The sequence below is a fragment of the Macaca nemestrina genome, chromosome 7, assembly GCF_043159975.1.
Source record: "Macaca nemestrina isolate mMacNem1 chromosome 7, mMacNem.hap1, whole genome shotgun sequence".
NCBI lineage: Eukaryota > Metazoa > Chordata > Mammalia > Primates > Cercopithecidae > Macaca > Macaca nemestrina.
Window position 1 is genome coordinate 2,544,396 of NC_092131.1, and position 26,463 is coordinate 2,570,858.

At 58.2% G+C, this 26,463-nt stretch overlaps 1 protein-coding gene across 1 annotated transcript in view; it reads left to right on the forward strand.

Moving 5' to 3' along the window:
• Window positions 1-7,717: 7,717 nt before the first annotated feature.
• Window positions 7,718-26,463, forward strand: part of LOC105489927 (AHNAK nucleoprotein 2) — a 41,968-nt gene continuing 23,222 nt past the window's right edge. The window contains exon 1 of the mRNA XM_071099474.1: window positions 7,718-7,858. Within this exon, the coding sequence (XP_070955575.1) occupies window positions 7,804-7,858 (55 nt within the window). The 5' untranslated portion in view covers window positions 7,718-7,803. The remainder of the gene's footprint in view (window positions 7,859-26,463) is intronic.

Consider the following 26,463-nt stretch of genomic DNA (forward strand, 5'->3'; position numbering starts at 1 on the left):
CCGTTGCCTAGCAACGGCGTGCGCCAGCTCCGCTTCCGGCGTCCGCCGACGCGGCGTCAGCACGCATAGGGGCGTGGCCAGCGCCGGCCCCCGCCCTCCAGGCCCCGCCCCGGACCCGCCCTCCCCGCCTGTGCCGCCTCCGCTGCTGGTGGGATCGGGCTTCCCCACGGGCCCAGCCCTGGGCGCGGGGCCGCTCGAGCTTTCTGTCCGTGCTCAGTTCGCCGCCCGAGTGGTTCTTTCTTTCTTTCTTTCTTTTTTTTTTTGAGACGGAGTCTCTCTGTCGCCCAGGCAGGAGTGCAGTGGCGTGATCTCGGCTCACTGCAAGCTCCGCCTTCTGGGTTCACCCCATTCTCTTTCCTCAGCCTCCGGAGTAACTGGGACTACTGGCGTCCGCCACCACGCCCAGCTGATTTTTTGTATTTTAATAAAGACGGGGTTTCACCATGTTAGCCAGGATGGTCTCGATCTCCTGACCTCGTGACCCGCCCGCCTCGGCCTCCCAAAGTCCTGGAATTACAGGCTTGAGCCACCGTGCCTGGCCCTAGAGTGGTTCTTTTTTTTTTTTTTTTTTTTTTTTGAGACGGAGCCTCACTCTGTCGCCCAGGCTGGAGTGTAGTGGCCGGATCTCAGCTCACTGCAAGCTCCGCCTCCCGGGTTCCCGCCATTCTCCTGCCTCAGCCTCCCGAGTAGCTGGGACTACAGGCGCCCGCCGCCTCGCCCGGCTAGTTTTTTGTATTTTTTAGTAGAGACGGGGTTTCACCGTGTTAGCCAGGATGGTCTCGATCTCCTGACCTCGTGATCCGCCCGTCTCGGCCTCCCAAAGTGCTGGGATTACAGGCTTGAGCCACCGCGCCCGGCCAAGTGGTTCTTTATCGTGACGAGCTCCCCAGGTCCCGCAGCCCCCTCTCCCTGCGCCCCGCAGCCGAACTCGCTGCGCCGCCGACCCCGCTGTGGGTGCAGCTGAGCGACGGCCCCTCAGGACTCCAGCTCCCCCAGGCAAGAGCCAAGTCCGTCTTGCTGACTCCTGAACCCCAAAACCTCGCCTACTCCTAACTCGTCCCCATTCCTGGGGGAAGGAGCGGCGGGGAGGCTCCACCCCTCCCTCGCAGGCCCCACGGGGTGCCGCCCTCCCTTGTCACCAGCCAGACTGGGGCAGAGCAGGGCTGGCAGACAGCTCCTCTCCAGCCACAGGACGACCAAGGAGCTAGGCTGGCCTCTACCAGCTCCCCTCCGGGCTTCCAGGCCTTCTGCCATCTGCCTTCACCCCCAGACTCAAGGAGTCAACCTTGACTCCATCTCCTCCCTGGCCTTCCCAGATTGGCCCCCATCACTGCCTCCTCTGGGTAAGGGCAGGGCCTGGCCCTGGTGAAGCCCTGAGCCACACCACCTGCTGTCCATCCCCTATCTACCGCAGGCTCATATTTCTCCCATCCTGGGGCCTGGGGTCCTGCCTGGACTCTGTCCTTGCTTGAATCACCCCTTCCCTCCCTGGTCCTTCTCAGCCAAGCTACAGAAAAATTTAATTTTACAAATGACAAGATGAGATCATTCTGTGCACCTTAGACCCAGCCTCGTGTCCCTGCTCCTTCCTGAGGGGCAGAGCAGCTGGGCCATGCAGTACGGGAGCTCTTTGGTCAGACTGTCCAGGACTGAACCTTGGCTTGGCCACCCCAGCACCTCAGTGACTCTAAGGACGGTGATCAGGAGCTGGCTGGGTTTGTAGACCAGGCCTGGGCCTGTCTTGCCAGCTTAAGGGCAGTGTCCATTCCTACTGCTGCCCCTCATCCACTGCATTGTCCTTGCTGTCCTTGAGGCCCAGGGAGCTGGAAGGGGGGCAGGAGGAGTGTTGTCCTTGTGTACAGGTGGGGAAACTGAGGCCCCACCCCAAAGGCCTGCATGAGAAGCAGAGCTGGGACAGGAACTGTTCCCCTGGTTCTCTGCAATTCCCCACCCCTGTCTGGGCCTCAGCTTCCACGTGGAGAGTGTGTGGAGCACGGTACCCCCAGGGTGGTTGGAGGATAAAAATGACTCATATGGGTTGATGAGCTGGTGTAGTAGCTGAACAGAGCCCCACAGAGATGTCCACATCCTAATCCCTGGAACCTGTGAATATGTGACCTTGCTGGGTCAAAGATACTTTATAGATGGGCTTAAATTAAGGCTCTTGAGAGGAGGAGCGGAGCCTGGATGATGGGTGTAATCACAAAGGTCCTGAGAAGGAAGCAGGAAGGTCAGAGTCAGAGAGGAGACACAAAGATGGAAGCAGAGCTGGAGTGATACAGGATTGCAGATGCCTCTGGAGGCTGAAAGGACCGGGAAACAGATCTCCCTTGAAACCTGCAAGGGAGGCTTCCATCCTGCCCACACCTAGAACTGGAGTTGACAAATGCGCACATGTTGTTTTCGACCACTGCGTTGGTGATATTTGGTTATGGCAGCAGCAGGGAACCAATACACCTGAGTGACCCCTTGCAAACCACTAAAAGGTGCCACCTCGGGGAAGCCAAGGTGCAGAGGAAATGGCGGTGGCAACCTTGACACCAGGTGTGCAACCCTGGTTGCAGGAGGAGGTGGGGCAGTCCAGGTAGCTGCTAGGCTGCCGCTGGCTTCTTGGGCCAGCTTCTGGGCAGACCATCCTGCTTCACGGCACAGCCTGAAGGGCATGAGCTGAGGATAAGGCTTCCAGGTTGGCGATCGGAGCAGCCACTGCTCAAGTTGAATTGGCCCAGCCGATAGGGGAGACTGGGCCAGAGAGGGTGGGTCCCCATTAAAGTCCGGGTGTGGGGGAAACATTAGCCATGACTCCCGAGGGGCATGGAGGGGCAGGTGGAGTGTGGTCAGGAGGAGGAGCGCATGTGGCCCTCCCAGGACCTCTCCAGCCACCTCAGTCCACCCTGAGCCCCAGCCCTGCTCAATGGGTGTGTGGGGAGCACCTTCCCTTCTGCAGAGGAGCCGAGCTTTCCTACCCTAGTCTCAGGAGGAAGGGGCCAGCCTAGGTCCTGGGGCAAGTGCCACCTGTCACAGAGCCCCACAGTCATCTTGGGATCTCCCAGCATCACCTGATGAGCAAGGACTGACTGGGGAGGGGTCCCCAGAAACACCCAGGCATCCCGGCCTTCTGGGATCCTCAGCCCCAAGTCCCTAGGGCAAGCTGGGAAGTGTGCCTGTCCTCGCCTCTGGCAGCAGCAATGGCAGGGCTTGCAGGCGGCAGCATGGGAACCTGCTGCTGCTCAGATCCCAGGCTAGCACACACGGACTGCTGAGCCAGAGGGCCCGATAAAGACACGGGGGTTGAAAGAAAACCACCCGAGTGGAACGATAGCAGCACCCCGACATGCCCCACCACTGCCACATTTCCTGATCCCAGCTGTGGGTGCAGAGGAAGTGGACCTGGGGACATACCCAGGCCTGAAACGGGCACCCAGCTTTGGGGGAGAGGGAGGCGGTTAGAGGTCAGGAGTCGTGTGGTCAGGCAAGAGTAGGAGGCTGGGTGGACAAGTGTCCCCCACCTGGTCACGGGGGTCCTCCCCTATCATCTCCATGTAAAAGACTGAGCAGGGGCAGGCAGCAGCTGAGACAGTCCTAGATGCTCCCACCTCACCTCACACCCCTCCATCTGGGCACGGGGCTGGGCTGGATGCAAGGCTGGGGCTGGGGCAGGGCAGGGACCACAGCAGAGCTATTTTTGCTTATGTTGCTGCAGCTGCCGCAGCAAGCATCAATCATTGATGCTGTGGGCATCCCTGCCTGTGGAGGGTGGAGGCGAGCAGTGCCAGTCAGGCCATGGGGGCAGGGCAGCAGCTCTGCTGATGCATCAGGGCCTGGGGAGCCTCGGTTTCTCACCCAGGCCCCACCAGGGCTTACGCCCCAGGCCCTGGCACCCAGCCTCAGGAAGGCTGTGGGCAACCAGTGGGCTGGGCCGGTGTCCCCATCTCGGTGGTCCAGGGAAGAGGTGGAGGCTGCGTGAATGGGACGCCTTCTCCCCGGGGTGGCGCCTGCAGCAGGTGTGGGGCCTTGTATGTGCCAGGGGCGGCTGTGAGTTGGGCTTGGGCCTGGTGATGCTGTGGGTGGGGGCATGAATTCCTGAGTCCAGGCCCACTTCTGTGGTCCTCCCTAGCCAGGCGTCTGTCCCCAGAGGAGCACATGGGGAGGAGACTGGAGCTGGGTGTGCTGACAGGAGCGCAGGCTTCAGCTGGTGGGGAAGGACTGGGATGGGGGCTGGTAGCCCCTCTCACCTTCTCCCATGCTCCCACAGCTGTGACCCTGGAGCCCCATTTCAGCTGCTGAGGCCCTGGTGTGCGGGTGGAGGGATTCTGGCTGGCCCCTGGGGAGCCAGTCCCCAGCCACACATAGCCGCAGCCTGCCCGTTTGTGGGGATACACTGCCCAAGTTGCAGGCCCTCCCAGAGGCATCTGGAGTGAGATAGAGCCCTCAGGACCCCAAGTTCCCTGAGGTGGGGAAGCTCTCTGGACAGACACCCCAAGGTGTCTTACTCAGGACACTCTCAGCTTAACCCTCAAGCTAGGAGAAGACCCCCAGAAGGAGGGTGGGAGGGGCAGTCCCCAGCTCCCCTGACAGTCACAGCCAGACTGCAGCCCCAGCAGCCAGGGCGGGGCAGAGCCAGAGGCCACTGCCGAGAGTCACCAACCCTCTGTCTCAGAGTGGGCAGGAGAAGGGAGGAACGGCCTCCGGGTGGAGCAGGCCCTGCCCAGACCCCATCCTGAATTCTGGGCCCTGAATTCTGAATTCCAGACCCCCTCCTGAATTCTGGGGCCACAGGGGAGCACGGCCCAGCGGCACGTGTGTGTCTGTGCCCACCTTGGAAGTGGGCAGCCCCATGCAGGGCGGAGGCGAAGTTCCTGGACCCAGGAAGCTGTGATTGGCTCTGGGATCATTTCTTAGCCAGGGGTGGGCAGGCCCAGTGTTCACAGCTAGGTAAAGGTCTCTGCCACCCCAGGCTGAGGGGCAGGACCAGGGCAAAGTCCTCCCGAGTGTGGGGTCCCCACACTCCCGTGACGCCCCGCTGAACTTGTGCTGTCACTTGGTCCCCACCAAGATGGCCTGGAGGGCTCTCTCGTCTTGCTGAAGGAAAACAGAGGCAGGGGCAGCAGGTAGTAGCCCAGGGACGGGGACATGTCGGGGGCAGCCCTGGCCTCCCCACCCAGGGCTCCATCCTCACCCATCCCGCAAAGCTGAGGGGAGTCCCCATAGCCCTGTGCAGATCACGCCAGACAATCAGGAGAGGGGCCAGTTCAATTGGATGGGGGCCCAGGGGGCCACAGGACCTCGTCAAAGGCACACACCTAATGGGGCTGAAGACACAAAGGTGGACGAGTGCCCTGAGCTGCCCCTCATTCCCAGGCCCTGCAGTCAAACTCAGACACAGAGGACTGGCAGGCCAAGCCCCCAGCAGACCAGGCAGAGGCATAGATGCAGTCAGGGACACACACAGAGGTGTACGCACCCAGGCACCCTAGTGGCTCTCTCCCTGTGCCCAGGGAGTGACTGACACCGGGTGAGCAGAGCAGGGTGGGTCCCTGGGGAGGGAGGTAAGTTCAGGGCCTCTGGACCCCAGGCAACACTGCTCAGCCCTGAAAGAAGGACACTTCGAGGAGTGGGGGTAAGACCCACGCCAGGTCCACACATGAGGGGGAAGATTGTGCCCCCCATGCCTGGCCTCATGAGGAGGCTGCCAGGGCCTCTTCCCAGCAGTGGCTCTGGCGTCCGTCTGACCTGCTGCTGGATGGCTGCCCAGTGGCTGCAGCGAGGCTAACGGGAACTGTCTAGAGTGAGTCATCGCGCCCTGGTGGCTCACCTGGGCCCGCTGGCTGTGTGTGGTCTCCGAATGAGCCCAGGAATGTGTGTGCCCTGTGTGTATGTGTGCACATGCGTGGATCTGTGTCCTGGTGTGGGTGTTCATGCGTGCAGGCCTGAGTGTGTATGAGGCTGTCTCTGAGTGTATCCAATATCCCAGGTGGCCTGTGTCTGTGTCTTGGCGAGTCTGTGATCTTGTCTATGAGTGTGTTGCCTGCCTGGCCCTTCCGGTACAGCCTGGCCTCTTCCCACCCCGGGAAAAGGTGTCTGTGTGTGTGTGTGTGTGTGTGTGTATGACGGAGACAGCATGTGTGTTTGTGTGTGTCTCTGTGTGTGTGTCTGTGTGTCTGTGTCTGAGTGTGTCTGTGTGTGTACCTGTGTATGGATCTGTGTGTCTGTGTCTCTGTCCGTGTGTGTCTCTGTCTGTGTGTGTGTGTGTGTATCTGTATGTGTGTCCGTGTGTGTGTGTGTCCCCGCATCTGACCCACACCCGTGGACATTGCCAGGCAGCAGCTCCTTGGTGGTGGTGGTCCTCTCCTGGGTCTCTTCCAGCCCTGCATCCCCCCATAATCCCTGCAGAACTCCACTCCTTCCGGTGTGCGCCCAGCTCGGGTCTACACCAGGCCGGGTGTCACCGAACTCTTAGAACTGCCTTGGGCCCCTGCCCTCCCTGTCCACACCACAGGTGCACTGCCTCTGTGTGGTGCCCAAGCTCGATGCCAGGAAGGCTCCCACCCTCTGCACTCTGTCCCCACCAAGTCCGCTCTGCCTGAGTATCCCGGATCCTTTCACTCCCTCCCACACCACAGCCCTGGTTCCACTGCTCGTATTTCCAGTTGTGCCCCATGCCAACACCCCTAGCCACCTGTGCAGTCTATCCTCAGCTCTCATCAAGCTCAGAGACCCTGCTTGGAGCCTCAGGTGGCACCTCCTACCCACAGGAGCCCCCTCAGCAGCCTTGCTGCCCTGCCCCCGCCCACTGGGCCTGACTTTCAACACCAGCCCTTTTGCCCCCATTCTCTGCACACACAGTACTCTGTTCCCTCTCTCCAGAACATTCTTCCTACACTGCCTGGCTCATACCTCACCCCTAAGGTCACAGCTAACACTGCCAGGAGCCTTCCAGGACCCCCGTTCCCCCGCCCCCAGGGCAGTCCCGCCCTGCAGAACGCCTTATCCTTGCAGTCTTGCCTGTGTCTACACCAGACCTGGAGCCCCTGGGGCAGGGCCAGTAGGGTGCTGGTTGCCGCTGTGTCCTAGGCCCTAGGCTCTTGACAAGAATCAGTAGAAAGGATGACTCTGGGCGGGGTTCTGGCTCCAGGACGGCCCCCCAGCGCTGGGTGCTCCCGCACGCAGCGCCCACCCCGCAGCCCTGTCCGTGGCGCCCTGTTCCCGCTGCACGCTCTCAGCCGCGTTCTCGTGTCGGCCACCCCCAGCCCCTGCAGAATTCTGTCTTGTCCTTCTGCTGCCGGATCACTTCCTGGGGTGCCCGCGACCACTGTTGTCCCCGCAGGCTGCCCCCCACCCAGCTTGTGACTAAAGTGTCTGTCTCCCCCGGAGTGGGAGGTGAAGACAGCGGCAAGTCCAGGAGCCTAGGTGCGGGGATCCTGAGGTCGCTCCCTGGCGGGAATCCAAAGTTAATTCTGCGGACGCGACAGGCGGGCCGGGGGCGCGGAGCGGGGCGGGGCCTGGCCGGGAGGGGCGGGGCCGCGGCGGCGGCGGCGGCAGCCAATGGGCTGAATGAGGCCGGCGGCACCGCCCGCAAGCGCGCTCCGCAGTGGCCCGGCCGGGCTGGGCGGACCCGGGCGGGGTCCTAGCTGTGCGGCTGGGTAGCCTGGCGCGCGGTGTCCGCAGTCTGAGGTCGGCCGCCCGCGGCAGCGCAGAGCAGCGGGGCAGGGTGCGGCTCCCGCCCGCCCGCCCGGTGCGCCGGAGCTGGGACCAGCGACTGGACGCGACGGGCCGGCAGGCCCGCACCGCCTGGCCGCCGCGATGTGCGACTGCTTCCACATGGTGCTGCCTACCTGGCCCGGAACCCCCGGCAGCGGTGCGCCCTCCCCGCCTGCAGCCAGCTCCCGTGGGGCGGGTGGGCTCCGCGCGAGGGCGCGCGCCGGGGCGTGTCCGGGGGCGCGCAGTGCGGGCTGTGGGGGCGGGGGACTCGGGGATGCCGGCTGGACTCGCGCGCTGTTCTGGGCCTCCCCGGCCGCTGGGGTCTCTTCTCCCGTGCCTCGCGTTCTACCTGTCCACGACTTTCGGTCCCTGCTCCTCTCCCGGCCTCTGGGGCTGTCTCAGCCGCTCACTTTGTTTCTCGGTGGCTGACTCGTCTCTGTCGCGCACTCCCTCTGTCACTCGCGGTCCCTGTCTATCTCTCCTTTTCGCTCCCGCCCCGCTGCTGGGACACTGTCTGGTCGAGAGGCGGCCTCCTGGGAGGTGCTACCGCGCTCTGGAGCGGGGCTGGTGTCTGCATGGGGCATGAAAGCCGGGGCCGCCGGGACACGGGGCACCTGCACCAGGCTTGCCCTCTCACCTGCTTTGGGGGAGAGCAGCCAGGCTGGTCCGGGAGTCTGGTCTATCCACTTTGGTCCGGGGCTTCTAGGCAGGGTTGGGCAGCATCTACTGTGTGGCTGTGTGGTGGGGTCGCTGGGTAAGTGGAGGCTGTGGCAGCGCTAGGCCTGAGGTCTGGGGCCTTGTGAGGGGCCTGAATGGGGTCAAAGTCAGGCCACAGGGTCCCTCAGTGCTGGGCAAGGGAAAGTGGGAGCTACCCACTGGCATGCCCCCAGGGATGGTCAGTAGCCTCCCTCTGGGCCGCAGGCTACGGAATGTGTACCTGCTGCTTTTTGTGTGTCTGTCCCTGCACTGGGCCTGGTTCCAGGGCCTGGGTGTCTCAGCATCTTGGAGGGCAGGGCTGGGGTGGGGGGGCAGTCCCTTGGGCTAGGTCTATGCTGCTGCAGCCTGACCACACCCAGGGCCTTGGCAGCCACCAGCCAGGGGGTTGGGCTGTGCCAGCACTGGCACGGGCTGGACCCCACTCCTTGGGGAAAACAGGTCAATGCTAATGGTGCCACGCTGCAGGCGCAGAGGGGTGCCCTTGGCCTGGGCATGCCCCCCAGCCGCAGCAGGCACTACCAAGGCCCCTCCTGTGGTCTGTTTATCTGGTGCGCACTTAGGGTGGGAGACTTGTCTGAGGGACTCCAGAGCAGGGAGACCCCTACAGCGCCTGCTTCACGGTGTTGCAGAAGGGAGTCCAAGGTGTCTGGGCTCAGCAGTGGGAGGGTGATGGCCCCGGTGGGCTGGAGGCCCCCGGCCCCTCCTCTTTCACTATGACTGGCCCTGCCCACATGGCTGCAGGTTGACCTCCTCAGAGGGAGAAGGGCGGGGCCCCAAGGCATGGGACCACTACCCTGCCTCCAGCTTCCCTGCACAGCCTTTCCTCTCCACTTCCTCCTCGCTCAGGGGCACCCAGAGACTCCCAAGTTGCAGGGTCCAGGACCACCTCATCCACCCCCTGCCTCCACAGAGGCCTGTGCTGGCTTCATGGTTCCCAGCCTGGCTGAGGCAGTCCCTCCCTGCGTCCGGCCTCCAGAACCATCTGCTCTTAGGGAATAAGGTCAGTGGCTCTCACTGGAGCTTTGGTAGGAGACTTACAAGATCAGAGCCCTTGGGAGTTCTGTCCAGCACGCCAGTTCCCAGACCCTCCCCAACCCTGCGGCCTGGGAATGTGCATTCCTGACAAGCACCCTGCCACCTACTGCCTTTCCCAGCCTGGATTTGGTCCAGGCCTTTTTCACCGGCAGTCCCCTCTCAGCAGGCTGGAGATGGGCGGACTCTCCCCTGCTCTAGTCTTCCTGTCCAGTTCAAACCTGCCCTCTGCCAGCCGCACCAGGCACCAGCCCAGCAGGGAGCCATCTCCTGGGCAGCTTTTGTGCCGAGGCTGCCCCCTGGTGGCCTTGCTGGGAACACCCCACGCAGCGCTGCCAACTGTAACACCAGCCCGTTCACTCCCAGCGGGCTCTGGGTGTCACACCCTTGCCTACTCCAGGGGCGGGTTGCCTCCTTCCCAGGGGCAGAGCTGGATCCCCGATAGCTGGGGAGACAGGGAACCCCTCCCCGGCCCTGGCCCCCACCCTACACCTGCTGCCCCTGGCTTGGCCTCAGCACCTCCCACAATGACAACCCAAGAAAGCACCACCGTGTTGGGAAGGCCCCAGGTGCAGTGACATCATGCGAAGATGTGTGGGTGGTCTCTCCTCTGGGATGGGGGTCATGAGATGGCTGGGCCCTTTCCCAAGAAGGGTGCAAAGCAGGGCAGCTGTGGAGGTGGTCTGCCTGTTCTGTGCCTTGCTGGTGCCTTCTTCAGGGCCTTGGGCTGCAAATGTGGGTCAGGACCTCACATTCGGAGACGGGAGTGATCGCAGCTGCCTGTGCTGCTAGCGCCATGCAGCCAGGGATGCCAAGTGACAGTGCGGGCGGGCCTGTCACCACCCTAGTGTCTCCCTGACTGGGTCGTCCACACTGAGGGAGGGCTGTATTCCCATTCTGCAGACAGGGACACTGAGGCTGGGGACCGTGAGGCAGTGACTGACTCCCTGGGCTTTTAGGGGCCAGAGCAGAATATCGCATGCTTTGGTCAGTGACATGCTGTTCTGACAGGTACTGGCTCTGCCTTGCCCCACCAGGCAGGGTGACTGCAGGCAAAGGAGCCCCTCTGTGGCCGCTAGTGGCAGGAATGGGCCCTGAGGAGGAGGCAGCAGAGGGCATCCTGGAGTGCCCTCCAATGAGGTGGCCTCTCAGAAGCCACCAACAGTGATGTTGTAAGTGTGTTCCTAACAACCCCAGCGCTTTCCCTGGTGGGGAAACGGAAGCTGAACCACCAGGGAGGGAGGCTGGGCTGCCTGCTGGCCTCTGGCTCCTGCCCCAAACCTCAGGAGTGCCCACCTGATGCAGCTCAGGGAAGGGGGTGGGGCTCAGAAGTAGACAGGAGGGTCAAGCCCGCAGAGCCTCCAGTTCCAATGCCCCGGGAGCCCCCTCCCTCCTGGCCTTCTCCATGCCCAGGAAGCTGAGTGCCCACTCCCATCTGGGCTCATCGTGGCTGGGCCTACAGCAGGAATGCCCTCATTGCCTTCTCTCCATTTGGCCAAGCTCTTCTGTCCTGGGCTGAGCTAGGAGCTGCCTCTTCTGGGAAGCCCCCTGGGTTGCTGGGCTCACTCCCAGCTCTCCCTTAGACTCTGGCCCCCTCTGTGTCCTTCTCTTGTGACACCTATGCTGAAAGCCTCTGTGTTTCAGGCTCAGCTGGGGGCTGGCTTGGCCAGGTGTGGAGAAGTATAGGTGCTGGGGAGGAAAGGCCCCCAAACCCCAGCAAGTGGGGGGCACTGCCATCTGGGGGTCCCTGCCACCCACTTCAGGAGTAGAATGACACATTCTCCCAGCTTGGTCTTCTGGCTGGCAGAGGCCCACCCTGCGCTCAGGGCTGGTGTGAGCTGTGGGAGTGCTTCCCGTCTGGCTGGCTGCCTGTTCACCCATCCTTCTGGGTCTCAAGCCACCCCGGGAGCCCTGGGACCTGGGAGGTCATACCTCAGCAGAGCAAGGATCCACCCATTGCTCATTCAACAAACGTGAACCCTATTTTTGTGGCCAGTGCAGCCGCAGGGGGTACAGAAGGGCCAGAGAGGGCTCCCTGGAGGAAAACTGGCCCAAATGGAGACTGGGACTGGTCATGAAAAAGAAGCGGAGGCAGAGCAGGAGGAGCTTGCAGAGGCTGAGGGCGAAGGCAGGGACCTGCAAGGTGTTCAACCCAGTGCATCTGGGACGGGTGGGGTGAGGATGGAGAGGTGGCAGCGCCAGCTGCTGGAAGGATGGCTTTGTCCTGAAGGCACCGGGCAGCCCCATAGGTCTTAGGGCAGTTTTGGCAGGAAGGAAGCTGCTCCATGGGGGCTATGGAGGCCAGGTAGCCTGGAGGGAGCTTAGCGGAGTCTTAACTGGACACAGAGAGGACGGGCCATGCCCCTCTGCTCCTCTCCATCCCCTCTAAGGGTGATGGGATCCCTGGCCACGCTGTGAGCTTCGAGGGTGTCTCCACCAGGCCCCACCTGCACTCAGTCTGAGCCTCCAGATTTCCCTTTATTTTTCTTTTTTTGGAAGCCATAGCCTGGCCGGGAGCCAAGGACTTCCTTGCTCGGATAAATATTTAATAGTCAGAAGCACTTTCTAAAATGGAAACATGGAGCCGGGCCCAGGAGGCAGGGGGTAGGGAGGGGCTGGGGCGGGAGGCGGTGATCCCCCATCCCTGCACCTACCAGAGGCCCACAGAGTTATTTGCAGCCACCGCCCTCCCCCCGGCTGCCAGTCCCTGCCCTGCCAGCTGTGCTGCGCAGACTTGGACTTGCTGACCCAGTGTGTGCTTGTGAGGGTGGGAGTGGCATCGGGGCCTCCTCTCTGCAGAGCTCTTGGGAGGGACTCCTTCCTGCAGGGGTGGCGGTGGTGGGATGGTAGGCAATTGCACAGGCTGTTCCGGGTAGGAGTCCAGAAAGGGATCTCAAGCCACACCCCTGCCTGGACGCTGCAAAGGGTATAGCCAAGCAGGGGCAGCTGGGGATGCCTGGGACGCGGCAGGGGCGGGACACTTTGGAGAGCCTTACTGGGCTATGTCCGTGTGAGCCCTGCCAGCTGGAGGGGCTGTCAGGTGACGGCGTGTGGGTGGGCAGGAGGCCCCATGACTCAGCCCCACTGGGTGGAGTTAAGGCCCCCTTGTTTAGGGCTCCAGCCCTCGGTCCTTGGCCTGCTCCTGCTGCCTGGCAGGCCTGGCTCCTGAATAAGCCAGTACCGTCGGCTCCTTGGTGACACATGCCCTGAGAATGCCAAGCTTCATGCCTTGGCCTCCTCCTGGCTGATTCACCATCCGCTGCCCTCGGCCCTGCCTGGCCCCCGCCAGCAGCCGAGTTCCCACGGCGACCCCTAGCTGATCCTGGGTCCTAACAGCTCTGAGCCGGGACTAGCTGTCCAGTGCACATCACCGGACATGCCGGATCTCAGGGTCCGTGATGTGGTGGCTCAGCAGATGCCCTGCCTGCCGTCCCTCCAGCTGATCAGACACCTGCCTGACCACTGAGTCCCACCACGTGGTGCCAGGGGTCTGGTAGGTGGGGGTCCCCAGGAACTGAGGCAGGTGAGCAAGGCCCTGCCTAGCACCCGCCTGCTGGTGGCCAAGTGTGCCCCTCTTGGGACTGGGTAGCAACAGGGGCAGGGTGTGAAGCGTGGCTCTCCAGCTCTTACCCCTCCCAGTAAGTGGTCCTGAGCCAGAGCCCAGGGTCTCCAGCCTGACCCCTTCCCTTGCTGTGTGTCTGCACCGTGCTGTGGGCACCCACCGCCAGGGGCTCTGTAGCCGAGGGCTTGGTGCTGACTGCCTGGCGGGGTAGCAAGTCCAGGATCTGAGCTGGGAAGGTGCCCCAGGGAGAGCCAGTGGCACGTGCTGAGAGTCTGGAGAGGGCCTGGGGCAGGGTGTGGTGCGTTCCCATGGCGGTCCGCGTTGGGGAGGGTGCGCCAGGAGGAGATCTCGGTCATGTGTTCCACGGCTTGGTGGACCACACTCGCCGCACTGCAGCGAGGGTCCGGGAAGGGCTTGCGTGGCCGGCGCTGTGGCCAGCTCTACAGGGCGCCTCCTTCTGGCTACTGTGAGGTGGGCCTAGCTGGGGTGGGGGCCCCAGTAAAGGCTCTTGCGGGGGTCAGTGCTGTTTGTCATGATGGCCCTGCTCTGTACCAGCGTCCCCTTCCCATCCCACTCCAGCTGGGCTGGGCCTCTAGGTACGGTGCTGACTCAGCCAGCCCTGCCCTGCCTGGCTAGTGTGGGTGTCAGGTGGTAAACATGTAAACAGCGTTCCCAGGTGAGAGCTGTCTGGGAGTGTTCCCGGAGCAGACCTGGCCAGCTTTTCTGTCTTCGTGTAAATAGAGTCGTTTTCTACCTTTGTGACGGTTAGGTTTTTGTGTCACCCTTTATAGAGCATTGCAATGGGGGGAGGCCAGGAAGGGGCCTGGGAGCAGGTCCCTGCCTTTCGGGACTGAGGAGCCCCTGGGGCCTCTCCCACCCCATTTGCGGGCCAGTGCCCCTGCTGGGACAGAGCCTTCCCCGCCCTTGAAGTCCTCTGGCCTATTTGAGGACCACTTCTCTCTGTGCCCGCCTCAGGCCACCCTGACATCCCGTGGTGGGGGCAGCCCTCTCAGCCGCACCTTCCCACCTCTTCCCATGCCACTGGGGCCTGGTGTGGATGCAAGCCATTCTGTCGCTGACCTACCAGGCCGGGTCTGACCCCTCACTGCCCCTGAGGCCTGGGCTGGGCCTCAGCTGTGCGGGCCTGCTCCAGACTGCCTGTTGGAGGCAGGTCCCCACCCAGGCCATGGGCACAGGGCTGGCACCCTGGGATCCCAGTGGGGCTACACATAGCACATTTGGTTGTGTCCTGCTGAAGCCTCCTGGCCACCCAGAGCAAAGACGAGTGGGGGCTAAGGGCCCAGGGTGCAGCAGGGTGAGGTGACCAGGAGGTGGGCCAGGCAGCTGGAGCTCTGGAGAGTGGGGGACTTGGGGGCATGGGACTCAGATGTTTCTCAGCCACCACCCAGAAATGACTGGGAAGGATGGGAGGCTTGTTTAAAAAAAAAATGCTAGGCCAGTGCGCAGGCTCTCACCTGTAATCCCAGCACTTTGAGAGGCTAAAGCAGAAGGATCTCTTGAGCCCAGGAGTTTGAGACTAGCCTGGGCAACACAGGGAGACCTGGTCTCCACAAAAAATTTAACAATTAGCCAGGCGTGCTGGTGTGTGCCTGCAGCCCCAGCCACTTGGGAGGCCAAGGCGTGAGGATCGTCTGAGCCCATGCGTATGAGATCAGCCTGGACAATATAGTAGGATCCTGTATCTACAAAAAAAATTTAAAATTAGCCAGGTATGGCGGCGTCACCTGGAGACCCAGCCACTTGGGAGGCTGACACGGGAGGATGGTTTGATTCCAGGAGTTTGAGGCTGCAGTGAGCCATGATCGCACCACTGCCCTCCAGCCTGGGTGAGAGAGAGAGACCCTGTTTCAAAAAATGCTGGTTCCTGAGCTGGTTCCACCACACCCTGCTTACCAGATACCCTGGTGCTTCGAGGGGTAGGGGCTGCTGTGAGTTTGGGCTGCGAGGGCTGAAAGGAGGCCAGGGTTGGCTGCCCTGGGGGCTCAGGCAGGTGGCAGATGACCAGGCCCCAAGGTCACTGGCCCAGCCCCCTGTGGGCTCAGTCCTGCCCTTAGGCTATGCCTCTCCTCCCTTCTGGGCCAGCCTCTATCCTGGCACCCATAGGGAAACTGAGACACAGGGCTTGTGCAGAGCCTGCCTGGGAGGGACCTGCTTCAGGCCTACGTCTGTCCACAGAGCAGGACCTGGCACGCACTAAGGCACTCACCAGACTGGGCTGGCTGTGTGACTCAGAGCGGTCTGTTCCTCTGCAGTCAGCTGCTCAGGCTGGGGGAGCACTCAGGGTAGGGTCCCCAGCTCCAAGAAGCTGAGTGAGTGTTGAGGGCTGGCCTGGCTCCTGGCCCATCAGGGGACCCGCCTACTCCCTCTGGTGGGACGTGGAGGTCCTGGCAGGGTCCAGAGCCAGCCCTAGGAGCAGGCGGAGGCGGAGGCGGGATAATGGGGGGAGGAGCTGTGGAGGGAGGAACCGGGCGTGGCAGGGGGAGGTGGCCAGTTGGGATCTTCACTTCTGGGCCAGTTGGGAGAGCGTCTGTAGCTTCCTTGGTAAGTGGCTCCTGTGCCCACCCCCTGCACTTCGGCCCCCTTCCCGGTCAGCCCCGGGCACCTGCTTGCCTCACTCTTCCGCAGGTCTGTCGGGGCCAGCAGGCCACCAGCAAGAGGGGCTGGAGGAACAGCGCTGGGCTGGGCATAGCCCTGACCCACAGCTGATGGATGGGCAGGGGTGTTAGTTTACCATGGCTCCAGCCAGTGCCAGTGGGTTGGGCACGGATGTCAGGGAGAAATTCCCGGAGCCCCTTCTCCTGGCTCCTGGCCCCTGGGGTGCTGGCGGAGCCCAGGCCATACAAGGTATGTGGCAGGACACCGAGCTGTGGGCCCTGGGCAGGTAGGGGACAGTGGCTCTTGTTTGCAAGGAGCCTCGGTGTGGGGGGAGGTGAATGCGAAGGGCACCTGCACTCAGGGCAGTCGCAGGTCTGCAAGTCCCCCAGGTGGGCGTGGGGCCTGGGGAAGGGTCCTCAGACGACCCTGTGCTTGTGTGGTACACAGGGGCCCTGGGTGTCTGTGGAGGGTGGTTGCTTCCAAAGGCCAGGTTTACTCTCCTGGGGGTGCCCAAGGTGGGCTGTGGGGGCCTGGGGTGATAGGCAGCCCCATCACAGGGTCACACTGCCCTGGACGTCTGTGGGGCCGGCCTTTCAGCCCAGGGAAACTGGCTCCGGCTAGCCAGCCTGGGATGGATGGGAGCGTGGGGCTGCTCCTTTTGGCTGCCAAATCCCTTGGAGAGGTGGCTGGTGTGCTCCCCTGTGCCTCAGTTTCTCCAGGAGCAGAAGGAGATGAACTGGGCCCACCTGCTGCCCTCCCATCCCCATCAACGGCCTCCCGCCCTCAGGCTTACCAGGCTTTTCCAGGAGATCTGACAAGCTCCTTCCTTTTTCCCATGCACTGCCCGCACTAGCATTTATTATGCACCTACGATGTGCCAGGCTCTGAGTGCTTGGTGAGCAAAGTGTTCTGGGGACCAGGGACCAGGCAGTGTCCAGAAGCCATGGCAGGGTGGCCAAGCTTAGTCTGTGAATTTGCCCAGCAGAGAAGACAGCCTGGGAAAGCCCAGAGAGAGAGAGCCCGTGGCCCAGGCAGGCACAGTGAGGGCTGGAGAGGCTGTGGATGTTGACTAGGGCTAGAGCAGGCACAGAGAGGCTTCCAGGACAGTCTGACCCATGGACGGCACCAGGGAGCTACGGAAGGTTGTTTTGGGAGAGGGTGATGTGAATAGCCTCACGGGTACAGCTGGGCTGCAGTGGGGAATGGTTACTGGGTGGGCGAGGAGCCCAGCTCCTAGGTCTAGGGGACTGAGGCTGGCTCCTCCGCCCTCCTGCAGCCTTGGAGGCAGACACAGAGGCAGGAGCAAGAGCCAGAGCTGGCTCTGCCGGCCTCATCCGGAGAGAGTTATCTCGAGAAGCATGGGGAGGGGTAGGGGATGTTGCTCAGGAAAGTCTGAAGGTCTCATGACAGTCAGCCCGCTTGGCACTTTCTTCATGAAGTTCCACCACTGGGTGAGGCCCAAGTGCAGCCAGCTGTGTGCTCCTGTGTCTGGGTGGGCACAGGGCTCCCGCCTCCATGGCCTCACTCGGGGCGTTCAGAGGGAGGAGCCCAAGCCAGACATACAAGTGCACACACGCCCTAGCACCTGAACACGTACATCCCGTGAGCACACACGTGTGCACACTCACTTGCAAACCTGGAGTGGGCTGTTCCTCCCACCCAGGATGGACTTTTCTGGCCACTGGAGAGCCAGTCTCCTTCCTGCCAGCCCCCAGGGCCCTGGTGACTTGCAAATGCACCCAACCATGCCCTCCCACCTGGAGGCAGGAGATGGGGCCCTGGGGCTGCCAGTTTAGATGCAAACTTGGATTTTGTTTAAGCAAAATCGACTTCCTCTCTGCATGGACCTGTTCTGGACCCTCCAACAACTCTCATTTAGCTGGTGGCTGGTGGGAGTCCTCAGTTCGGACCCGGCTGTGGAGCAGGGGTGTTGGTGAGCCTCTGCTGCACTCCCCAGCCTGTGTTCCTTGTCCCCTCCAGCTCCGCCCGCCCCCCGCCCCCCACACCCCACCTCCCTGCCAGGATCTGCTCCTCCCCCAAACACACTTCCTGAGACCCTGCCTGCTCAGGCCCTGCCCCAAAATAGTCCAGTTCTTGGGGAGGCAGCTCTTCTGGGCCAGGGTGGGTGTCCTCTGTGCCTTTCACTGTGGTACCACCCCCACCTGCCGTGGCGTGCAAGGGACTGACCTGGGTCCTGGGGTCCCTCCCCAAGGTTCAAGTTTGCGCCCGCAGGAATGTTAATGGTAGTGTTGAGGCCAGGGCACTGGGGGCCCGGGGAGTGGGAGAAGGGCACTGGGGAAGGAACCAGGTGCCAACAGCCTGACCAGCTGGGCCTGGCTCAGGCAAGTCACCTCCACATTCTCCTCTGTGAAGCGGAGCTTTGGTGACTGTCAACAACCAGCGTCATGATTCAGGTGATGGGGCCACTTGCAGAGCCTGTCTGGGAGAACCGGAGACGGAGACGGGGCGGGGCAAAGGCGGCCTCCTCCGCACTCTGGGGCCAAGGCGGGGCTTCCTCAGGACCTCGGGCCTGGGAGGAAGTGCTCTTGGTGGGGGACTGGGATACTGGGGGCCTTCCTCTCTCTCCCCACTGGTGTGGGTCCGAGGCCGGTAGCCTGGCTGGGCAGCCTTATCCCGAGGCGGGCAGGATTTCCCCCTTCCTGTTTGTGTTCCTGGGCCAGGTTCCTGCCAGCCCAGCGGCACAGGGGTCCCCATTCCGCAGCTGTGTGGCCAGAGGCGGGTCTGCTGCTCCCTGAACCTCTGTGCTCCATCCCCACCACAGGCAGTGCAGGAACAGCTACTCCCAGTGCGATTGCTGAGGGTGGGACTGGGGACTCTTCCGCGTGGGCCAGTGGCAGGACCAGGCATGAGGGCCAGCAGGAGCAGAGCTGGTCACGCCTCCTCCTCCTTCCCCCACGCAGGTTCCCAGCACAGGGTGTGCCCCGGGCTTGCTGTCGACACCCTCCCTCACCGGCCCCAACACCCACAAGACTACCCTGGAGAGATCTGAAAGTGCAGCCGGCTGTGCCCAGCTCAGGGGCCCTTCACCGTTGTGCCCACCCCCAGCCCAGCAGACCTGTGCCCCCTGCCTGGCAAGTCCCTTCTCCAAGGAGTTGCCCTCCTGACCCTTTCTTGGGCCTCACGGCAGCTGCCCCCCACCCCCAACCCAACCAGGCTCCTGCCTGCCGGGTGGGGTTTTTTGGCTGGGGAGGCTGTGGAGGGAGGAGGCGGCGGCTGGGTTTCTGGGCAGCCTCAGAACACCTGCCCCACCCTGAGTGCTGGGCAGGGCCTGGGACACCCGGTCTTGGAGGCAGGGGAGCCCCTCCCCACTCATGACCCCAACTCCAACCGCTGGCAGGGGAGCAGCTGTGGGCCAAGTGACCCAGGGACCCTCCTCTGCCCCCAGCCCTGCTAGGTAAGGGCGGGCTGGGGCAGTTGCCCCAGCTCCACACCTACTGGCTGGGTCCCCTTGGGTAAGTGGCTCCCCTCCCCCAGCCTCAGTTTTCACATCTGTTACCCACCTTGGGGATTGAGGGGCAGGGTCTGGGCAGAGCAGGAAGGGAAACTGAGGCCAGAGAGTGGCTTACCTGCATTGCCCTTGGCTTAGCGGTGGGCAGGCTCTGGCCAGATTCCTGTCCCCTTTCTTGGCACGACCCCACCCAAGAGTTTGCTGTGGGTCTGGTGTGGCTGGAGTTCCAGGCAGCTCCAGGCAGCTCCAGAGCGGCCGGGGTGGCCCCAGCTAGCGGTCCCTCAGGATTGTGGGGTGCACTGGGGAGCCCTGGCAGGGCCACGTGGAGGGAGTGGGAGGGGGCAGGTGGGCAAGGAGTGGAGGGTTTGGCAGCCATCTGGGAGGCAGAGCAGTGGGGCTGGCCAAGTTCTGTCTGCAGGTTGGGGGTGCGTCCAGGTGGGAGCAGCAAGGGCCCTGTCAGGTGGTGGGGCAGTGTCTGAGTGCCAACGTGAGTGAGATGGGCCCAGGTGGCCAGGACAGAGCTGTGCAGAAGGGAGACAGGGCCTTGCCCCTTCACCGCCTGGTTAGGGAGAAGGGGCCTGTGGAGGAGATCATGTCATGGGGTTGCCAGGGGTACAATTCTTGGGCTGACACCTTGTGCAAGGCTGGTTTGGCAGGTGAAGGAAATGGAGGTTGTGGCTCTGCTGCGGGGTCATGGAGGCCAGGGGTCTGGGCCTGGCCACCCGAGCAGTAGGAAGGTGGTGGGGGTGGGATGATGTGGGGGTGAGTGTTGATGCCTCCTGGCACTGACCCAGCCTTGCCTGCCCTCACCTCCTGCCCTTCTCTTCCCTCACTTGAGAGAACCTCCTCCAGGAGACACCATCCCCCAGCCCTGCCAGGCCTGAGACCAGAGCCAGAGGGGACGTGGGTTGTGAGCCATCTTGCAAAAGGGCAAGGAAAGGCCCCTGAAGCAGTGAGGGAGCGGCAGGGGCCTGTGCAGGCAGAGGTGCTCTTGGGATGAGCAGGCATGGCCCTGGGGGTGCCTCTGGGGGAGCAGTGTCTATGGCCCAGCAACCTACACTCAGGGCAGGCAGGGTGGCCCCCGAATCCATGAGGGAATGAAAGCTCAGAGAGGGCATGAGCTTGCTCAGGGCCACACAGCACATTGGCCAGAGCTAGACTACTGCCGGGACTGGGCCTCCCCATCTCCCTTCATGGGACAGTCCCCAAGGCCAGGATACCTACCGCTGGGGACAGGGAGCAGCTGGTCCCCGAGGCCAGCACACCACCCCAAAGGATAGCGACATGCTCCTTTCCAATCAGTGTCCTACCAGCAACTGGGTCTGGGGCAGGGATGGGGGCCTTAGGTCTGAGACCCTCCTCGTCACTGCCGGAGGGAGGCCCTGGAGCCCAGGCCAGGGCGCCAGAGTTGGTGTGAGATTGGTACTGTTTCTTCTTGGAATATTTAGAGTATAATTCGGAGTGGGAGTTGGGCCTGGAGTTCTTTTTATGGGACGGTTTTAAATAAAGGATTTGATTTTTTCTTTTTCTTTTCTTTTCTTTCTTTCTTTCTTTTTTTTTTTTTTTTGAGACAGCGTTTGCTCTTGTTGCCTAGGCTGGAGTGCAATAGTGCGATCTCGGCTCACTGCAACCTCTGCCTCCTGGGTTCAAGCGATTCTCCTGCCTCAGCCTCCAGAGTAGCTGGGATTACAGGCGCCCGCCACCACACCCAGTTAATTTTTGTATTTTTAGTAGAGACGGGGTTTCACCATATTGATTTTTAAATTGTTATAAAACTGCTTGGATTATCCATCGGGGCGTCCTATCTTTTGGCCTCCCTGGGCCACATTGGAAGAAGAATTGCCTTGGGTCACACATAAAATACACTAATGAGCTAAAAGAAACAATTGCAAAAGAATATCCTAATGTTTTAGGAAGTTTACGAATTTGTGTTACGCCACGTTCAAAGCTGTCCTGGGCCGCATGCGGCCTGTGGGCCGTGGGTTGGACACGTTTGGTTCTTCTTGTGGGTTTTCTAGGAATATATCCAATCGATCTAAATTTTCAGATTTATTAGTGTAAAGGTTATAATTATGTTTGATTTTATGTAGAATTCTAAAATTTTTTATGGAGAAAGCATACAAACCATGGCACACCCAAGTAGCTAGCCCTCTGGTTGGGAAGTAGACCCCTACCGCCACCGGGAGACCCTGTCTGCCCGCTCCCTGTGGCGACTTCAGCCCTAGTTGGCCTGAGCCTGACTGTGAACTGGATGTGATGGGCTCCCCTGGTATGAGCGCTTTTTATATCTAGCTTCTTTATCTCAACCTTGCGTTTGTGAACTTCATCCATGTTGCTCGTAGGTATAGTTTCTACCATATACTGTTCCATTGGACAAATACCTCAGGTTTTTTTTATTCTACTGTTGATGGACATTTGAATCTCTGGTTTCTGGGTGCCACAAATTATACTGAGATGGACGTTCCTGCACCCATCTTTTGAGGGACATACGTGCGCATATTTCTTGGCCCTGCCCCTGGCTATGAGTTGCTGGGCCACAGGGTAAGGCGTGTCAGGCTTTGATAGACTCTACCAGACTGTTTCCAAGTGGTTGTGCTAGCTCACCCCCAACCCACACCAGGACGGAGTTCCAGCTGCCCCAGGCCTTGTCCTCAGGTGGTCCGCCTCGCCTAAATCTCGACTTTGAGATTTCAGCCATTCTCCTGGGAGCATGTGGCGCCTCGTGGTTTTGTTGGCATTGCGCAGATGACTAGAAATGCTGGCCATGTTTCCACATTCTCATCGGCTGGTTGAACATCCTCTTCTATGAGCTACCTTTCCAGTGTTTTCTTGCCCATGTTTCTATCGGGTTGTCTTTTGGTTTGCAAGAATTCTTTGTGCTTTCTGGGTTGGAGGACTTTGCTTGGTAAATGTATTGCAGCTATCTGTGCCCAATCTGTGTTTTAGGCAAAGATAGCTGCAACTCATCGATTTCATTTCCTTTGGATATATAACCCAGTAGTGGGATTGCTAGATCAAATGGTAGTTCTATTTTTAATTTTTTGAGGAACCATCCATAGTGTTTTCTATCATGGCTATACTCATTTACATTTCATGCCCCTAGTGGTGTTTTTTGATGAACTTAATTCTTTTTTTTTTTTTTTTGAGACAGAGTCTCGCTCCGTCGCCCAGGCTTGAGTACAGTGGGGCGATCTCCGCTCACTGCAAGCTCCGCCTCCCAGGTTCACGCCATTCTTCTGCCTCAGCCTCCCGAGTAGCTGGGACTACAGGCCCCCACCACCACTCCCGACTAATTTTTTGTATTTTTAGTAGAGACGGGGTTTCACTGTGTTAGCCAGGATGGTCTCGATCTCCTGACCTCATGATCCGCATGCCTTCACCTCCCAAAGTGCTGGGATTACAGGCGTGAGCCATTGCGCCTGGCCAGAAGTTCTTAATTCTAATATAGACCAATATCTGTCATTTTTTGTGTGTTCCGTTTAATAATTTATCCCCTACTCTAAAAGTAATTTCTATTTATTTTCTAGAAATTTTATTGGTAAGCCTTTAACTTTGGATCTATAATCCACATGAAATTAATTTTCTGTGGCTGAGATGGGGCGAAGATTAATGTTTTTCCATATGGATATCCAGTGGATCCCAGGCCATTTATTGAACAGATCATCACAGCTTTATGTGTGTGTGTCTGTTTCTGGGATCTCTGTTCTGTTCCGTTGGTCTTTGTTTTTTTTTTTTGTTTTTGAGACAGAGTCTCACTCTGTTGCCCGAGCTGGAGTGCAGTGGCCGGATCTCAGCTCACTGCAAGCTCCGCCTCCCGGGTTTACGCCATTCTCCTGCCTCAGCCTCCCAAGTAGCTGGGACTACAGGCGCCCGCCACCTCACCTGGCTAGTTTTTTGTATTTTTTAGTAGAGACGGGGTTTCACCGTGTTAGCCAGGATGGTCTCGATCTCCTGACCTCGTGATCTGCCTGTCTCGGCCTCCCAAAGTGCTGGGATTACAGGCTTGAGCCACCGCGCCCGGCCCCGTTGGTCTTGATTTGCATTTCCCTGATAACGGAAAATGTTGAGCATCTTTTCTTGTGCTTATTGAGCACTCGTACATCTTCTTTTGTGAAATGTCTGTTCAAATCTTCTGCCCATTTTTAATTGAGTGTTTTTTCTTCTATTGAGTTGTACACGGGCTCCATGCAAGTCCTTTGCCAGATACATGCATTGCCTTTTCATTTTCTGAGGAAAATGAAAGCTCTTAAGGCCAGTGTTTTAAATTATGAGAACTTAAATTTATCAGTTTTCCTTCTACTATCCTTACCTTCTGTATCCTAAGAAAACATTGCTGCCTTCAAGGTGGTAAATAATTTCTCCTATATTTTCTTCTAGAAGTTTTATAGTTTTCAGTTTACCTCTATGATTCATTTTGAATTCATTTTCATGAGTGATGGGATGGAAGGGTCCAGGTTTATTGGTTTCCCAGTAAATACCCAGCTGTTCCAGGACCATTTGGTGAAAAGACTTTGTTTTCTATTGGAATAACTGGGCTGCTTTGACAAGAATTTGGCCGAGCATGCACAGGTTGCTGTCAGGAGTGTTCTCACACAGGTTCACACCTGTACTTTGGGAGGCCAAGGCAGGTGGATCACTTGAGGCCAGGAGTTCAAGACCAGCCTGGGCAACATGGTGAAACCCCATCTTTACTAAAAGTACCAAAAAAAAAAAAAATTAGCGAGGCATGATGGTGCATGCCTGTAATCCCAGCTACTTGGGAGGATGAGGCACGAGAAATGCTTGAACCCAGGAGGCAAAAGTTGTAGTGAGCAGAGATTGTGCCACTGCATTCCAGCCTGAGTGACAGAGTGAGATCCTGTCTCAAAACAAAACAAACAAACAAACAAGAATTAATTGGCCATGTAAGTGTGGGGCTGTTCTGGACTTTGTTTTCTGTTCACTGATTTGTGTTTCTGCCACACTGTCTTGATTCCATTGGGGGTCAGAGAAGAGATCTAGGATGATTGAAGTGATTTTAAATTTGTTGAGGCAGGTTTCTGAGCCAGCATGGGGACTGTCTCAGTGACTGTCCCCTGTGCACCTGAGAGCAGCATGCTCCGGCTGCTGTCTGGAGTGTTCTCCTAGTGCCAGTTTTCTCCTAGTGCCAGTTTGGTCTCGTTGGTTGATGGGTGCTTCAAGTGTTTTGTATCTTCCCCTATTCTACTTTGTAAGGTTATCATTTCCTAAGAGTGTTAAAATATCCTATTGTATAATAATTATGGATTTATTTCTCCTTTCAGTTTTGCCGGTTTTTACTTCAGTGTTTTAAAAAGGAGATCTAGGTGTTTTTTTATTTGTTTTTTGAGATAGGGTCTTGCTCCGTCACCCCGGCTGGAGGGCAGTGGCACGATCTCGGCTCACTGTAGCCTCAACCTCCTGGGCTCAAGTGATCCTTCTACCTCAACCTCCTGAGTAGCTGGGACTACAGATGTGCACCACCATGCGTGGCTAACTTTTTAATATTTTCTAGAGATAAGTTCTCACTGTGTTGCCCAGGCTAGTCTCAAACTCCTGGCCTCAAGTGATCCTCCTTCCTCGGTCTCTTAAAGTGCTGGGATTATGGCGCAAGCCACTGTGCCCAGCCTACTATTCCATCTTAGTTCCACTATTGGTTTATTACCTATACATCTTTTTTTTTTAATGGTTGCATTATGGTTTATACTCTGAATATTTAACTTATTACAGTATAATTTCAAGTAAGATTGTCCTACTTCAAGTATAATGTAAGATCTTCACAACAGCAACTTCTGCACTCCGTCCCCATCCCGTCATATGCTTTACTTCTATATTTGTAAAATTCTAAGATACATTTTATTTTATTTGTTATTATTTTTTTTGGAGACAGAATCTTGGTCTGTTGCTGAGGCTGGAGTGCAGTGGAAGGATCTCAGTTCACTGCAACCTCTGCCTCCTGGGTTCAAGTGATTCTCCTGCCTCTGCTTCTTGAATAGCTGGGATTATAGACATGCACCACCATGCCCAGCTAATTTTTGCATTTTTAGTAGAGACAGTGTTTCACCATGTTGACCAGGCTGGTCTCGAACTCCTGGCCTCAAGTGATCTACTCTCCTAGGCCTCCCAAAGTGCTGGGATGACAGGTGTGAGCCACCGTGCTGACTTATTTTTGTTTTATACAGTTAATTACCTTTTTCTTTTACGGTTTCATTGACATATAGTTTAGAAACCATAGGACCCACCCATTGTAAATGTATAATTCAGTCATTTTACTAACCTTATAGAGTTGAGCAAACATCACCACAATCCAGTTCTGAAACACCTCCATCACCTTCCAAATTTTCTGAACCCCACTTACAATCAATCTCCCTTCCCACTCCCAGCCCCAGGCAATGCCAGCTTAATTCTGGTAAATTATAGAAACTTTGGTCCAAGGTACACTTGTCCCTCAGCATCCATGGGGGATTGCTTCTAGGAACTCCCTCGGATACCAAAATTCAAGGATGCTCAAGTCCTTCTATAAAGCGATGTAGTATTTGCAAATAACCTACATACATCTTCCCTCTCCAATACTTTAAATCGTCTCTAGATTACTTGTAATACCTAATGTAATGTAAATGCTATGTAAATAGCTGGTATACTCTGTTGGTTAGGGAATAATGACAAGAAAAAAGTCTGTACATGTTCAGTATAGATGCAATTTTTGGAAGGACATTTTTGACCCAAGTTTCATTGAACTCAGGACACAGAAACCACTGATATGAAAGGCTAACTGTATACCCTCTCCTCCCACTCCTTTTTGCTATTATTGTCACATATATACTGCATCTATATATGTTATAATCCTAACGATATGGTGTTCGAATTGTTGCCTTATATAAGTGCTTCACAGACTATTGCCTGTCTTCTAAATCCAGCCTCCTTTTTGTTTTACAAGTAAAGTTTTGTTGAAACAGTTATGCTCATTTATTTACATATTATCTATACTATAGCTGCTTCTGTATTATAGCTGCCGAGATACAACAGAGATCATGTGGCCTGTTAAGCTTAAAATATTTACTATATTGCCTTTTTCAAGAAAAGTTTGTCAATCCTTGCTTTATACAATCCTCTGTTTTTGAAAGAAGTTAAGAAATAAAATTAGGACAATATATATTCAGAGTCTTTTATATTTGCCTACATATTTACCACTTTTTGCATTCTTCATTTCTTCCTGTGCATTTGACTTACTGTCTGGTATTAGTTCCTTTCAGTCCGAAGGGCTTCTTTAGTATATCTTGTAAGGCAGATTTGCTAGCAATGAGATTTCCAAGTCTTTGTTCATTTGGGAATGCCTTTATTTTGCCTTTTTTAAAATTTAAATTTTTAT